Raw genomic sequence first — 17,423 nt, 5'->3', positions numbered from 1 at the left:
TCTGCAGCCTTGTACATTCTCATTCACATTCACACATACACACACGATTCAAATGATATACAGGTGTGTTAAAAAAAAAGAATCCCATGTGGCATTTCATATGGCTGGATTCACATTTAAACAGGGTCCTCAGCTTCCAACATTAGCACGCCATCAACTTGGTATCTGCTAAGGCCATGGATCCATAGCATGCTACTGTTGCGTGTGTGAGGTGGGTTGGTTTAGAGACAAAGCAAAATGGTGACAAGAAATGCCACAAGGGTACATTTGGTTTTTTTACAAACCCAGCATCATGCTTATGTTAAGCCAAGGATTGGCAACATGCAGACTCCTCGTAATCTCTTTGGATTCACTGAAAATGAATAGTTACAAGCTGTTTGACTTTACTCTTTAGGATTCTACCTTTGAAATGAGAGAAACTATTCCCACAGTAAAACCTAGGCATATGCCTAAGAGATGACAGCATCATTAATCTCTTCTATGTTCTATTTGTCAAATGCATAACTTTTCAAAAATAATTAAGTACCTCAGTACTCTTGTGTGTATTTCCCCTTGTAAAAATATGAATCCTGAATGAACTATAAATACCTTCATTGCCCCTGAATTGGTACCTTTCCAAGGCTAATGTCGGGGAGACAGCCTAGGCAACTGAAATGTTATCCATCTGAGAAGCATTCCAGCTGCTTCCATTTACAGCATTAATGGCCTTGCTCCGTTACACAAACAGCACTGCAAAAACGTAGAAGTGCATTAAAACTGTAGAACGTTATGGTTCATAAAGATGGTGGAGGGGGCATTTACCACAGCATCCTTACAAATGCAAACTACTCATTTTCTACATTCCTTTATTAATCCATAACATCATGATCTAATAATTCTTTTTTAAAGGTAACACATTTTTAGAATCTTGTTATAACATCTGAAGGGTAGTTGTCACCTTTCTAGACACACAAAGCAGTTTTCTTTTCATGGAAGCTAACCAAAATGTTACTTTTAATCTGCTTAAAAATGTCTCCACTCACATGCTTTGCATTTATTTCTCTGCAAGAAAAATAAGCTCAAATGAAATCAGGGCAAACTGTAAATACCATCTGATCACAAGAAAACAAATTAAATATATCTTTCAACAAGATTTTCCAAACACTGTATGGTACAGTAGCACATACAGTCCAACTTGGCAGAACTTCTTGCCAGCTGCCTGAAAGACAAAACTTCCCCAACAGCAACTTTTCAGCCATTCTTTGGCTGGTGTGAATAAGCCACTCCCAAACAATTAAAACAACAACAAATCGTGTTCTTTAAACACTATCCAAATTTGTCAAGATAGCCAAAGAAGTTATCCTACCAGATCTGCTCTTGATAATATCATTGAACTCGTCCACTGCAGAATCTTCCTCTGGGTGTCCCGATTCAGCCATAGCCAAGTTAACAGGCAGCAAATCCTCCTAACAGATACAAACAAAGAGAGGAACTCGCTCAGATCTGGTTCAGCATGCTAGAGCTTCTGTTAAGCAACAAAAACATAGGCACGCACACAAAAGTTTTAAAAGGAGCGGTTTCTGTTTTCTTCTGGCCAAGTAAGGGTGGGAGGAGAATCAGCTCAGCGAGACTCCCTCTAAGCACGCAGCATGGAGCAAAAGGAAGGGGGCGAACGAGAAAGCTCTCAAACTAGACAGGCAGAAGATCACATTGGCAGGAGAAGAGCTGTCAAACTCTGCTCCTCAGATCAGACAGAACAGGTGCCGAGCTGCGTGCGCTTGCCTTAAAATAGAGCCAGAAGAAAGAGACTCCCTAGCAAGGTGAAAGTGGAGAAGGAACGAGGCTCTCAATAAATCAGCAGCCAACTTGAAAGATTCTCCTTCCGCCCCACCCGATCAATACAAACAGGGGCAATTAGAGAGTAAATTGCCCGGAGAAGAAGAGGACCATTAATGATTCAGTAGCTCTCACTTAAAAGCGTGCGCTTTAATACACAAAAAGGAAAGGAACGAGCAGCGAATTTACAAACTGAGGTCTGCTGAAACTGGGTTCTCGTGTCGGCTCTGCTGCAGCCCCTCTCAAAGCTTCACCGCGGAGGGTCTGGGTCTAAACTTCTAAAAAGCGGTCTGCGGGGGTCTAAACTTAGAAAGAAGCGATTAGATGGATCCGATATGAGTTCCAGGCCTTGAAAGAAGGCAAACGGATTTCTTTTAACGTTACGAGCAGAAGGACTTGACTATACCACTGTAAAAATTACCAATTTGGGGGAGAATATTCCTCTCAAATAGATACCAGAAGGATAGGATTCCACCCCGCGAAACTTGTTATAAGCACGCCATACTTCTGCATACTTGTCGAGAGTTTGCAGGTGACGCCCCACTCCCCCACCCCCAAACAGAAATGAAGGAAGGCACACTGTACTTTAGACTTCTTAATGGAGACTTCTATGTAACTCGACCGCTCAGTAGTGAAGTCAGCTCCTTTCCTCTTCTGTATCTTTTACACTTGTTGTGGCATTCTCTTTTGGGCACTGTAATCCTCAACCGGAAGTTTGAGAACTATGCAGAGGGAAAATGGTACGCACGCTTCCACTCTCTGCACGTGCACTCCACAACCTTCAGACTGCCTTCCCTAGTCCCTTACCGATCTGTCTCATCCGTGTGGCCTGCATTACAGTGAATCAGACTTTCCTAGCAAAGGGAGGGTGTGGAAGCTGGAATTGGTTTATAGTGTAGCTTTCGGTAGCATTTCTAACCGCATTTATGCAATATCAAGTCATTCTGTGTTCAATGGAAAGTGTCTTTACTCTCGAGTAATTGTACGGAGGATTGCAGCCTGAGCACTGGAATGTAAAGTCCATTGAATTTAGTGAGATGACACCACCTTAACTGATGCAGCAGGAAAATGCTTGACTAACAAGCAGAAGGTTGCCGGTTCGAATCCCTGTTGGTATGTTTTCCACCTATATCAGGCAGTAGCAATATAGGAAGATCAGAGGTGCATCTAGGTAATTTTGGAGCATGGACCTTAAGGCCTTTGGAGCCCCCCCCCCCCCCCGCAAGTTAAGTTTTAACATGTAGGCTCTGGAGGGCACAAACCTCACCACCCAGGACAGACTACAGAGCATTTGGGGGGCACCTGGGGGATGTGGAGGCCCTGGACTTTGGCCCCAAAGTCCAGGGGTAAGAGCACCTCTGAGGAAGATACTGAAAGTCATCATCTCATACTGCTCAGGAGGAGGCAATGGTAAACCCATTCTGTATTCTACCAAAAGAAAACCACAGGGCTCTGTGGGCACCAGGATTCAAAATCAACTTGACAGTACACTTTACCTTTACTGAGTAGACATGTTTTCACCTCATGCAACATGAATATTCTTTGGTTGTTTTTAAAAAAAGTCTGGATTTGAGAAATACAGGCACATATACATATAACATTTAAAGTACCAAATCAACTAAAGTTGGGGACTGAGGGTCTTAAACATTTGTGTCAGGGAGCAGGGTGTAAATGGTATTCTGATGAAAATACAAGCTCTCATACATTCACTGTAAAAAATCTATAAGAAGAGTCTTGGTTAAGCTTTGTTACTGTAAGTAACCCAATAGATACTTAGACTAACCACCTATCAACACTTATACAGGAGTAATGTTTCCCAGTGGAAACATGCATAGAATTGGACTGATAGAATTCCTGCAGTGATTTAATCTCAGAAAGCTCCTCCTCGTCCCTCTCTCTGAGTGTTGTATAACATATGATTATTTTTCTAAATGAATAATATAACTTCCATATAGATCAAAGCACATATGACATGCAGTGTGACAAACAGCACACATCATTCACCGTTTGTGGATTTCATGGGAAGCTGTGAGACTGGCCAGACCTTCTTGCCATATGTTAATATAGTATGGTAAAAAAAACCTCATGCATTATTTTTGTATATAAGTGTGAATATACACTAAGGGCTTCTTCCTACACTCTCAAGTAAGATCTATTTAGAAAAATTAAAGGTTGCAAACTTATTTTTCTTCTTTCTTTCTTTTTTGCTGGCATTGCTTTTGTTACTTCAACAGCTTGGCCATATTTCACTCCAACCATTCTTCTTACTTAACTCAGTTCTCTTGAGGGCAAAGTTTTATTTTAAAGAATTAGATCTTCAACTATCTCTTGGAGGGCTTACTCTCAGACCTTTTGTTATATACTGCTTTTGAAGTACAAGATAAAGACATGTATACATATTAACAATTTTTCAATGTAATATTTTCAGTGTAAGAGCAAAGTGACCTTTTTTCTTTTTCTTTTCAGGGAGGGGAGGGGAGGTTAACTGATTCATTGCTGTTATAGACATACTGGGAATATCCAATCTACTCCACTGCTTTATTCTTACTTTCTCCTTCCTCAAGATATAATTGAATAATTGACTCAATATTTCTTTAAAAGCAGTCCTGATCAGGATCCTGCAACCATGTACTAAAATAATAAATTGCACTGACATTAGTAGAAATTATTTTGCAAAAAAATTGTTTGAGGGCTGCTGCTGTTGGGTTCTAGAAACACATAATCTGCACATAATCAACTTTACACACCCTGAGTCTACTGGAACATTTTGGGTGGTCCCAGACATTGCTTAGTGTTTACTCAACTCTGTGCTGAAAACCATACTGCAACATTTTGACAGCCCAGCATTTTAAGAGCTATATTATATAAATGATATTATGTAGAACTTATAGGAGGGCACACATTTGTCCCCCCCCCCTTTAAGTTATAAAGAAAAGTATGGAAGCATTCTCTCTCTCTCTCTCTCTCTCTCTCTCTCTCTCTCTCTCTCTCTCTCTATATATATATATATATTAACCAGGATACGTTCTCATATTACTTAAATTTGTGAAACAGTCACAGCATTATAATTGGCAGCCTTTCTATGGGAAAGAGGGGTTGTTTCCAGTGCTGGAACATATTATTTGTGTGCATAAGGGTAGAGATTTAAGTTCCTGGCATTTCCACTTAATGGAGCTGAATTGAGATTGCAGAGGTCTAATTGAATCAGTGCTGCCAATATATATTTAGAATATATACATGACAAATGTTTCCTTAATCTGGGGAAAACACTATATTTTGCATTTCCACAAAACACAGATTTGTCTATACTGCTGATATGTTTCTGAATGAAATACAAAGTGCTGGTTATTACCTATAAGGCCTTTAATGGCTTAGGTCCAGGGTACTTAAGACAGCACCTTCTCCATTGTGAACACTGTCACCTATTAAGATCATCTGGAGAGGTCTGCTTATGGTTGCCGCCAACTCGTTTGCTTTAGGAAGAACTTGAAGACGTCCCAGGCTTTCAACTGAAATTTAATTTTTTAATGTTTATGTTGTGTTTTATCTATTGTGATTTTTATCTGTTTTATGAATTTTAAATGTTTTGTTTTATATTATGTTTTAATCTGTACACTGTCCAGACATTTCTATACTAGGTAGTATAGAAATGCAATAAACAAACAAACAAACAAACAAACAAACTCCTTCCTTGTTACAATATGAAAGATAGAGGTCTGGAGAAGTTGTGCCCCAAGCTATTGTTTCCAAAACTATACGAGCTCCTAAGTCTCCCCTGTGCAAATATATGAAAGAATGCATGAAACAGTGGCTAAGCTCCACAGTTGAGCACTCTTTCCAACCCCAGGGGAAAAAAAAGGATTTTAACATTGGCACCCCCACCCCTTTTGTTGGTTGTGTCCAAGAATTCTCTCTGATGAATGTGGCATGTCTCACTTTCAAATATGCACAGGATTGCTTCCTAACTATGCTTTAATCTTCCTAAGTTTGCAATCTTTAGTATGCTTATTAGAACTACCTTTTTAGAACTACATTTATTGCTCAACATTCCAGAGCTGCAGCTCTCCCTAATATTGTATCTTCATATCTGGGAAATCTACTTCTTCTGACTTTTGTTCTTGTTAAAATAGTTGGATGGAGCAGCCTCTGTTAATTAAAAAAAAAAAAGGCAACTCTAGCTTGGAAGGCAAATGAGCCCTATATCCTGTGCTGCAGCAAAAATGCTGCCCTATACAGGCTCTGCTTCCCTTAGGTTCCCTACTGTTTATGAACCTCATGAGGGGAAACCCTGCATTTTGAGAGCAAATATGTTGAAGGGTGAAGAGGTGGAGGTTTGGCAGATGGGATAGGCTTAGAAAAATGTTCACAAATCTTCCTAGGAGGATTGGGCAGGTTGAAATGATTAGAATGGAAAAGAATAAACACATATAGCCGCCAGATTGGCAGGGAAGATCCACAAAGATACCTTTGATATGTGCACAGTGAAGAAAAGTTATTAAGTACACAGAAGCTGCAATGGATACTTTAGGGATGGTGGAGATTGAGAATAGGCAACACTAACAGAAAAACTGTAAATCAGGTTTTCTTAACTTGTGGCTCACTAAGTCAAATGCAGCCCACCAAGTGTTGAACCACTTGCCTGTTTGCCATACATGGTTAACGGGCTGTATTCAGCTAATGCATTACAAATCATGCAGTCCTATTGTTGATGGTTCAGATGTAGCAAAGTTTCAGAAGCTTTGACTATTTTTTAAAACCTTACCAACTTCACAAAGGTATCTTCTTGTGTATAACATGAGACACTAATATTGCTTGATCAGTTACAGTTATCTGTTTCCGTTAACCTTAATCTTGAATTTATTATAAACAGAGAAGCATTTCCAGGCCAGTCCACAGCTCATGTTTATTTATATTTCAATTTTCAACAACAACAACAAATCCTCAAAGGGGTTTTACAAAGCAAAATAAATAAAATGGTTTCCTGTCTCAAATGGGGGTCACAATCTTGGTGTCTGGGGAGATACCAGCAAACAGCCACTAAAGAGACACAGCTACAGGAATTGAGTGAAATTGGCACCCCCAACAATATGGCTGCAATAAGGCTTTACCATGCAGACAAAGAGTTTAAAAAATCTCCCAAAAACTGACAGCAAGCTTTTGAATTGCCTTAATTAGCAACCCAAATACAATGCTAGATCCCAAAATGGTTCACTCCATTAAGCATATAATTCTAAAAAAATTACATGCGCAACAGTTCTTACCTGTGTGTTTAAGTCTGATTGATGTGAACAAGATTCAGATGCTTCCATGGTATCTTGTTACAATTTTGCCAGAGACTACAAATACTCTTCCCTTACCATAGTGTTCTTTGTCTACCAAATATATCTGCAACATATTATCTTAATAACAAACTGATGGAAATCAATTACATGTATTTCCTTCAAATCTACTGAACATATACCCTATTATTATTTATAAAGACTGTTTAGCTTGAAAAATGGTATAGAATCTTGTCCTCACACTGACCCTATAATTATGATTTTTGTGAATTATGGGAACATAGGTTTGGAGGTAATGACTTATTCAGTGCTATACTATGTCATTTGCAGAAGTGAAATCGGTCCACCAGACCACACTAGGTAAATGATTACCAAAAATTATATCCATTTTTGTAAGTAGGACCAGGGAGACCTGAGTTCAAATACCCATTCAACCATGATATTAGCTGGTTAACTCTGGGCCAGTCACTTCTCTCTCAGCCTGACCTACTTCACAGGGTTGTTGTGAGGAGAAACTTAAGTATGTAGTACACCGCTCTGGGCTCCTTGGAGGAAGAGTGGGATATAAAATGTTAATAATAATAATAATAATAATAATAATAATAATAATCATCTTAGTGGACATTATACTTGATGCTGGGAACAAAGGACAGCTCTACAACTGAGCTGAATCTTCCATATAGCTCAGTATTCCGTCTCTGACCAGATACAGCAGGACGTGGTTCAGCACCAAACCAGTCTGAAACCCCCTCGCAGCATCTGGATGCACATGGCATCCGTGCATGCGTGGATACATTTGCATGGTCAGTACAAATGGTGCCCATGCATGCACAGTTGTGTGTCCTGATGCTGTGCACAGGTTCTTGGGATGCACAACGCTGCAGCAGGAACCTGCATGTGGCACAGAGATCAGGTAAGATCTCTGCATGCAGCAACAGAGATCAGGCCTGATCTCCTTTTTAGAAAAGATCCTGCTCCCTGTTCCCCTCCCCGTGGCACACAACCCTAAGATACAGATACCTCAGGAGAAGGCATAATGGTAATTGAATTAAACATTCTTAATTGTTTCAGAATCTTGCATTCTCCCATGTTGTGACATCCTTGGCCACAAGCAGTATGCCTTAAACATTTTAGTCAGCAGCAAGGAGTAAGATCATAACATATTTGGTTTCAGTTCCATTTCAGATTCAAGGGTATTTTTTAATACTACGGTTCAGTTTTTATTTAAGACACTACTACTACGATGACGATGACAACAATATATAATTTTTTTTATTATATATCACCACTTTTAAAAAGTAGTTTGACAACTGGTTCATACTCTTTGAACTGGGTTGCATATGTTTCATGCAGAATAATATCAAACTCTTTTACTTGCCATTTATTTCTACAAAATTCATGCACTGGGTGACCAGTTGTCCAACATCTGATAAAGAGTGAGTCCCAGTGTACCATGCCCACTCTTGCATAGTGGGTAGAATGTCTTAATTGTGTCTAGTCATGATCTGGAGTTGTTATGACCCACAACTAACTATGCAGGAACAGGTGCAGCATGCCAAGTAGGGATAGATGTAAGTACCTTTATTGTGTGCTGGGCAAAACAGCCCAGTTGTAACTTGACAAAAATATGTATTGTGTTAAAAACTGTTTTATTTTTGAATTTTAAAAGAGTTTTACAAACAAAATATAACATGATTAGAAAAGGAAAACAAAACAGTTATACAATTGAAAACAGAGTGCCACATCACTTAACCACTTATTTAGACCCAATTGCTACTATTTAGATTTAAAGACTTAGCTTAAGTTCTGGTTCAAAGCAATCAAGAGGTTTTAATTCAGATTCAATTTCACTCTACCTGAAAACTTTCTTTTAACCAATTTTTGGTTTGGGTTCAGATCTAGATTGACTCCTTGGTAAGCAGTCATTTATACTACAAATTTGCCATTAAAAATCAGCTGGTTAATGCTAATATATTAAATTCATCCTATAACAATTGTACTGCACCTTGTGGATTTTTAGTCTACCTTCTCACATTGGCCCACCTTTCCTCAGCTATATATTTCCTCGATAGCTGCTTTTGTTCAAGCTAGCACTCTGCCCCTGTCTTTAGGTCCTCTATCACCAGGAATCTCTTCTCATAATTTCCCACTCTTTAGCCTGCCCACACAGACTATTGTTTTTGTGGTCTTTATAAATTTGATCCAAAAAATGTAAAATCCCCTTCCCTCAAAGAATCTGAACTATTACTATTCTGGTTGCTCTTTATCCCCTGAAATGCTAGAATGTTTGGGAATATTTTTTCACACAAGTTCTGCCAATTGGTGTCAGATGTCTCATTGCCACAAGAGAAATAAAATATTTCATACCTTTATTTCATACATTTGATCTGTCTCCCCTTTTTTGGAACCAACTATACAGTCAGAGGCGCTCTTACCCCTGGACTTCGGGGCTGAAGTCCAGGGCATCCACACCCCTTGGGTGCCCCCAAATCCTCTTTAGTCTGTCCTGGTTGGTATGGTTGCAGTGCTGCACCGCCCACCTGTGCTGCAGATGAGTGCAATTGTGACCTATGCTGGGTGCTTTAGAGGCAGAGGAGGGTGTAGGGAAACCAATATGTGGGATGGGGATATGTTAAGTTGTGTGTTGAAATGTTTCTGCTAATGCATATTTGCACAAATATACCTGTTTTATATTGTTACATTCTTATAAGTTCAGTTGCTGTTTGTGCCCTCAAGAAGCCATGTGTTAAAAATACAATGAGCCTATTCTCATGAGCAGCAGGAATCCGGCTAAGGGAACACAGCCCATTTCCTGCTGCTTGAGTGCAACAATGGGAGCCACATGGCTCCCAGCAGTGGCTCGGTAACAAGCCCACTTATGAAGTGCACCGCTTAACCCAAGTTTTGGGTGCGAGAGCACCTGAAAACCAGGTTAAATGATTGTGTGTCACCGTGGCTGCAGCGACTCATGAGTAGCCTCTCAACTGGGAGGCTACAATAAGCCTCCTGGTATTGGGGAGCTCCTCACAAGACACCACGCACTCGCATGGTGCCTTATGGAACTTCCGGGAGCCAAGAGGCCCCCGAACCCTGCTACCCCAATCAGCTCTGTGACAGAGCCCGTAATCTTCTGGTTGGCCCATCCAGCCACCCAGGAAGTGCTTCTTGATAGTCTTTGGGGAGAGCAGGTCAAACCTGCTCTCTTTGCAGACCCTGTTTTGACTCTACACACGGATCATGTGTAGAGCCATTTTGTGTGTCACAGTGTGTATGTGTGTGTTGTATGTGTGTGTAGGGAGAAGATGATTAACTTGCAGCGGGGGGTGGCATTGCTGAATAGTTACAAAGATATATCAGACTCTCTCACAGAAAGATTCTTCTTGAATTATGCTAAACAGTTCATATCCATCAAATAAAACAAAACTTCATTGTCCTGCACACAATGTCTAGGATCTCCTCAACAAGTAAGACAAGCCTATTAACCTTGTATATTACAATAACATTTTATTAAGGATCTTTTAATCATTGTCAGTATATAGTGTGCAGATAGATGAAGTGAATGTTAAATTGTTTTGATTACTCAGAATGACACTAAAATAGTTTAAATAATTATATATAAATGGAAGACTAATGAATAAAGCAATTGTTGAAGCTGCCAAAAAAATAGAGATGTTGATACTGATATCTCCTCTAAACAAAAGTGAAAGAAAGCACAGCAGGATATTATCCTTTGTTACTAAAAATTTCCAGTTACCTGCGGAGTTAAGCTTTTAGCTAGACTCTATCCTGATTAACATTAACATATATTATCAAATCTCTACCAGTGAGCTTTGCCAATGAACAAAAAGAAAAGATGGAATGTCAAATGTAAGTGATAATCCTTTGGAAAAGCAAATACACCATAAACTTCAAATCTTTTTTTTTTTTTTTTTTTTTTGCATTTTAGCATTTTAAAACTTAAAATCTTAATGAATTTGTGTACACACAGAATATATGCTTTCTGTGGGTATATGAGTAGTGGCATATATATATTCAGTTTTATCTGTGTGCACTGCCAACAACCCACATAATCTTACCTTGCTCCTCTGCAATGCCAGGTTGGTCCAAAATAAATCAGAACTCATCCATGATTTGATCATGGATGAAGGGGCCAACCTGGTGTGTATTACCAAGACTTGGTTGGGGGAGGCTAGTGGTCCAGTCTGGTCCCAGCTTCTTCCTCCAGGATATTCTGTAGAGGAGCAGGTGAGGGGATGTGGGTGGGGAGGTGGAGTGGCTGTGGCCTATAAGGATAACATCTCCCTTACCAGGGTCCCTGTCAGGGTATCGGACCATATTGAATGTGTGTACTTAAGTTTGGGGACCATGGATAGACTGGGACTTCTGTTGGTGTACTGATCGCCCCGCTGCCCAACTGAGTCCCTTACTGATCTCACAGACTTGACTGTGGAATTCACGTTGGAGTCTCACAAACTTTTGGTGCTGGGGGACTTCAGTGTTCATTTCGGGACCATTTGTCTGGGGCAGCTCAGGAGTTCATAGCGGCCATGACAACTATGGGCCTATCCCAAGTGGTCTCTGAACCAACACACATTGCAGGTCACATGCTTGATCTGGTCTTTTACTCTGATCAGGGTGGTGTTCTGTGGGTCGGGACTTCTACGATCTCCCCATTATTATGGACGGACCACCATCTGGACTTACAGCCACTTCCAAGGTCGGACTTACAGCCACTTCCAAACTCCCCAGGGGCGAGGGCCCATTAGAATGGTCCGCCTGAAGAGGTTATTGGATCCAGTAGGATTCCAAGAAGCCTTGGAGGGATTTAATGTTGGCTGTGCCAGTGATCCTGTTCATGCCCTGGTTGAGAATTGGAACAACTTGTTCACCAGGGCAGTAGACACGATTGCTCCGAAGCGTCCCCTCCAACCTGCTTCAAAACTAGCCCCTTGGTATATGGAAGATCTGCGGGGGCTGAAGCAGGAAGGTAGGCAGCTGGAGCGCAAGTGAAGAAAGACTCGACTTGAATCTGACAGATTATGTCATAGAGCACACTTAAAGATCTATGCTCAGGCGATACGTGCGTCAAAGAAGCCGTTCTTTTCTGCCCGTATTGCTTCTGCGAACTCGCATCCGGCGGAGCTCTTCAGGGTTGTGAGGGGACTAGTATCTGCCCCCCCTCCCTAAACCAGAATTGGGAGTCATCAGTTACCCACTGTGATGTGTTTAAAGAACTTTTTGCAGATAAAATCTCTCGGATTCGGGCCGACTTAGATGGAGACTCCACAATTAATTCGATGTCTGAATTGGAGGTGTCCGACAACTCCTCTTATGTGGTTCGACTGGATCGGTTTCAGTTTGTGACTCCTGAGGATGCAGACAAGCTGCTTGGAGTGGTGATGCCTACCACTTGTTCTCTTGACCCTTGTCCAACATGGCTTGTTCTGTCTAGCTGGGAGGCTGCTGAAGGAGGCCTGGTGAAAATCATAAATGCTTCTCTGAGGGAAGGCAGGATGTCTCCTTGTCTCAAGGTGGCAATCATTAGACCTCTTTTAAAGAAGCCTACATTAGATCCCTCAGAGTTGAGCTACTATAGGCCTGTTTCCAACCTCCCATGGCTGGGCAAGGTAATTGAGACCTTGGTAGCCTCTCAGCTCCAGGCGGTCTCGGAGGAAACTGATTATCTAGACCCATTTCAAACTGGCTTCCGGGTGGGCTATGGGGTGGAAACTGCCCTGGTCGGCCTGATGGATGATCTCGAGTTGGGAATTGACAGAGGAAGTGTGACTCTGTTGGTCGTTTTGGACCTCTCGGCAGCTTTCGATACTATCAACCATAGTATCCTTCTGTAACGTCTGAGGGGTTTGGGGGTGGGAGGCACTGTTTTACAGTGGTTTTGCTCCTACCTCTTGGACAGATTCCAGAGGTATCGATTGGAGATGGTTGCTCTTCAAAATCTGAGCTTAAGTATGGTGTACCTGAAGGCTCCATACTCTCTCCAATGCTTTTCAACATCTACATGAAACCGCTGGGAGAGATCATCAGGGGATTTGGAGCTTCGTGTTATCAGTACGCTGATGACACCCAGATCTATTTCTCCATGTCAACTTCTTCAACATTTGTTCCCTGAATGCCTGCCTGGAGGCAGTAATGGGCTGGATGAGGGAGAATAAACTGAAGCTGAATACAGATAAGACAGAGGTACTTATTGTGTGGGGTCAGAACTCCAGAGACTATTTTGACCTACCTATTCTAGATGAGGTCACACTTCCCCAAAAGGAACAGGTCCGCAGTCTTGGAGTTCTTCTGGATCTACACCTCTCCCTGGTTTCTCAGGTTGAGGCGGTGGCAAGGGGTGCTTTCTATCAGCTTCAGCGGATACGTCAGCTGTGTCCGTTTCTCGAGATCAATGACCTCAAAACAGTGGTACATCTGTTGGTAACCTCCAGACTGGACTTCTGTAATGCGTTCTACGTGGGGCTGCCTTTGTACGTAGTCCGGAAACTTCATTTGGTTCAGAATGCAGCAGCCAGGTTGGTCTCTGGGTCATCTCGGAGAGACCACATTACTCCCTTGCTGAGGGAGGTACACTGGCTGGCAATTGGTTTCCGGGCAGAATACAAAGTGCTAGTTATAACTTATAAAGCCCTAAATGGCTTAGGCCCTGGGTATTTAAGAGAATGCCTTCTTCGTTATGTGCCCCACCACCCATTGTGGTCATTTGAGGAGGTCTGTCTCCAGTTTCCGCCAGCTTGTCTGGTGGCCAAACGGAGATAGGCCTTCTTGATTGCTGCCCCGAGATTGTGAAATGCGCTCCCTGCTGAGATGCGATCCTCCCCATCCCTTTCTCTTTTAATAAAAACATCTGAAGACCCACCTCTTCACCCAAGCTTTTTCAGCTTTTTAAATTTGTAATTTTAATTTTATACTGTTTTAATTTTATATTGTTTTTAAATTGTTAAACTGTTTTAACCTCTTATATTTGTTTTAATTGTTTTTATGTTGTTAACTGCCCAGAGATGAAAGTTTGGGTGGTATACAGGTTAAATAAATAAATAAATATTTAGTCTGCAATGTGGCTCAGGCTACTTAATACCAACATGCCTGGGACTATTCACATATATTAGCATATGCATGTTTGGTATATGCAATGCCAGCTATGTCCACTGAATTCATTGGTGCTGAATTCATCAGCTCCTCAGGACATGACATTGTGCTCTTAAGCTTCGTAAAGGGCTATGCACATTGATGGTAGAGTTGTGCCTCTGAGTTGGTGTCAACTCCTGGCGACCACAGAGCCATGTGGTTTTCTTTGGTGGAATACAGGAGGGGTTTACCATTGCAATCTCCCACACAGTATGAGATGATGCCTTTCAGCATCTTCCTATATTGCTGTTGCCCGATAGAGGTGTTTCCCATAGTCTGGGAAACATACCAGTGGAGATTAAAACCAGCAACAGCTTGCTCCCTAGGCAAGTTACTTCCCTGCTGTGATACTGATGGTGCTAGCTATTATTTTGAAATTGCCCATGCAACCTCTATGGCTAAAGAAACCATCCACAGATATGTGAAATTGCAGTTGCCGGAACTGCAAGTGACAAGGGCCACGTGTATTTCCTCCATGTGTTAGAGTCTCCAGTGATTGGAATTTCATCCAGGTTATGATTATAAAGATTTCCAATATTCATCAAACTGGGAATCAGTTCCCCCCACTCACAAATCCCAAATATGTATACAACTTTACTTTAAAACATGAAATATTGTCATTATATAAAATCTGGTATAATGTTTAGAAATGTATGATATGCCTATGCAGCATAAACCTATGTGTTCCATATCCTTCAGCATTTCACAGATAAAAACAGGAACAATCTTGTCTGCTTGTAATATACACTGAGGATGACTGCCTGAGTTTGCCCCACCTCCGCTCTTGCTGGTTGCTGAAGACTTTTCTCTGCCTGATGTATGCTGTATTCATTTATTTCTGCAATAGCCTGTACTGCTCTGATCTACAGTGTTGTTGTTTTTTTAAAAAAAATAAAAAATAAAGGAGTAGAAAGCATATTGTCCTTCACAGTTCAAAAATGACTTTCTCCAGTTGCAATATGTAAATTGGCTTGTGGTCTTTTTGGAGGCACCCAGCTGGCTGCTGGTTGATTGAGTAAGGCCCTTTATATGTTTGAATGATAGGCTGCTCACTCGATGGTGTCTCATTGGTGTTCATGCATGTGCATTGACACTTTTGAGAAGACCATCCAGTTATCTTCCCCAAAAAAGTGGAGGGGGGGGATGACAAAATGTGTACTTTGTGAGAATGTGTAATTGTGTGAGAAAACTGTGACAGCTAGGATATACTGGTGGTGGATGGGTGACTGTTAGCTTTTTTAGTAGAAGAGGTCCCAGTTCATAATCTATTTTGTAAGGCTGCTGCCCATTTGAGATGTGCCAGAGATATTATCTGAGAGTTCAGCGATGTCTCAATTTGACTATGTATCAGAAGTACCAACACCAGTACCAAACTTCCAGGGGACGTTCAGTGTTTGCATGGGCAATTTCAAAACAATCCAAAAGGACTTGAAAGTGTCCAAAGAAAACATAATCTGGATATTCCCATTGTCACCTGAAGTCCCAAATATGGGAAATAGTTTCTGAGTGTAAGCCCTCTTCTCCATCAAGCCTTTAGCATAAATCTTTATTATTAATTTACAAATTGCCTTTCTACAGTGGACTGTACCAAAGACGGCTCACAACATAAGATTCAACAATAAATTACAGTATAGTTAAAATATAGTAGTAGTGTATTGCAGTCAATAGTGTATACCAGATTCAAAACAAAACAATAATCGAAAACATTACAGAGTGCAGTACTAACATCAGAGAATCGCAAAAACAGCTTGACTCTGGGCAGCCTCAAGGGTTAGAAAGAAACAACTCTGTAAGGCAGGTAATTATTCAGTTAAAAGCTCCCTGAAAAAATATAATTTGCATAGGGCATTGGCACATTCCTGACTGAAATCAAATCTAATAATGTGTCATGGAAATGAATCAGTATTCTTCCCTTTTTACCCTTGTTGCCTTTTTCCTCCACTAGTATGGTTGCTTCCCCTGTATAAAATTTTAGATTGTAAGCTCAATGGAGCAGAGCCATGTCTTGTACTCTAAACCAGGAATTCTCAACCTTGGGTCCCCAGATGTTGTTGGACTTCAGTTCCCATAATCCCCAACCAAAGGCCATTGGGGCTGGGGATTATGGGAGTTGAAGTCCAATAACATCGGGAGGCCCAAGGTTGAGAATCCCTATTCTAAACCACCTCAGTGGTGACATATGTAGATGGGAACTACAAAATGCACTTCTTCCCCCACAAAGCTTAAGCTTGTGAAGTAGTTGGTATTCTATCAAACTGACCAAGAATGCTCTGTTTAGTCAGATAACCACTATTGGGGTCAGCAAATACAGTAAACTCCAGTTTCTACCATGTTCCATCAATGGCTCACCAAGTTCTGCCTTGGCTCTGCCCCTGATGTGCCATTTCCCCCTCCAGCCTGTGCCCCTGACTTGCCATAGTCTACATGGCCCTTCCTATCCTAGTTCCACTCTTGGCTTTGCCTGGGAAACAATATTTTTGAAATGTTGACAACTCTATCAAGGCTATTAGAGTCTGCTACAGTGACTGTAGCCATAAAGCACAAGGCCTCAATACTTCCTGCTGTTTCCCAGCCCTAGAGTGCAGAAGCCGGGATAAATACAAAATGTATAATAGTGCTTATTTTTTGTGCTTATTTTTTTATTCAAGCCACTGAATGCTGGACCAGTAACTTGATTTCTTTTCTTTCTTTTTTTTAAGGTTCTACTGTTGTTGTCTGACAGAGAATTTCAAACAGTGGTTCAGAGTTTTTTGTTTTTGTTTTTCCACATACAGTGAAGGAAAAATAAATTTTCAGTCCAGTTTTTATTACAGGTTTAGTTCCTGTTTTATTACCTGACTGCAAAAAATATTATTTGGATATGTTGAAGATGAACAGCTCTATATTTTTGGGATTCTGTCTCTGCAGTATGATATTCATAGGTATAATCCAACCCCGAACATCGGAACCTAAAAGACATTATAATTATCTCAGTCACAATTCTGCAGACTAGCATGTTCTTTATGTTCTTTAATTCTTGTCTGTTGATACTTGGAATAATACTTGGTCTGAATACTTGGAATAAACACAAGTGTCTTGGTAGTTGATTTCACAGAATAAGAGGTGAACTACATATTACAGGAAAATGGAAGTAGTATAGGTACCCACCTTCTGTCAAACTCCATGTGCTTTTGTTTACAAACA

At 40.9% G+C, this 17,423-nt stretch overlaps 1 protein-coding gene across 2 annotated transcripts in view; it reads right to left on the bottom strand.

Annotated features, from left to right (window-relative positions):
* The window catches only part of DMD (dystrophin), a 1,901,967-nt gene extending 1,899,444 nt beyond the window's left edge, over positions 1 to 2,523 (bottom strand). The window contains exons 1-2 of one of the 2 annotated variants that reach the window (XM_053308495.1): positions 2,401 to 2,523; positions 1,346 to 1,445 (exon numbers count right to left, since the gene is read on the bottom strand). In XM_053308495.1, the coding sequence (XP_053164470.1) occupies positions 1,346 to 1,418 (73 nt within the window). In that variant the 5' untranslated portion in view covers positions 1,419 to 1,445; positions 2,401 to 2,523. Of the gene's footprint in view, positions 1 to 1,345; positions 1,446 to 1,534; positions 1,682 to 2,400 lie in introns of those variants that run through there. The other variant, XM_053308494.1, reaches the window with a different exon arrangement.
* Positions 2,524 to 17,423: the final 14,900 nt, after the last annotated feature.

Source organism: Hemicordylus capensis, chromosome 3 (assembly GCF_027244095.1).
Source record: "Hemicordylus capensis ecotype Gifberg chromosome 3, rHemCap1.1.pri, whole genome shotgun sequence".
NCBI lineage: Eukaryota > Metazoa > Chordata > Lepidosauria > Squamata > Cordylidae > Hemicordylus > Hemicordylus capensis.
This window is presented reverse-complemented; position numbering and strand designations above follow the sequence as displayed.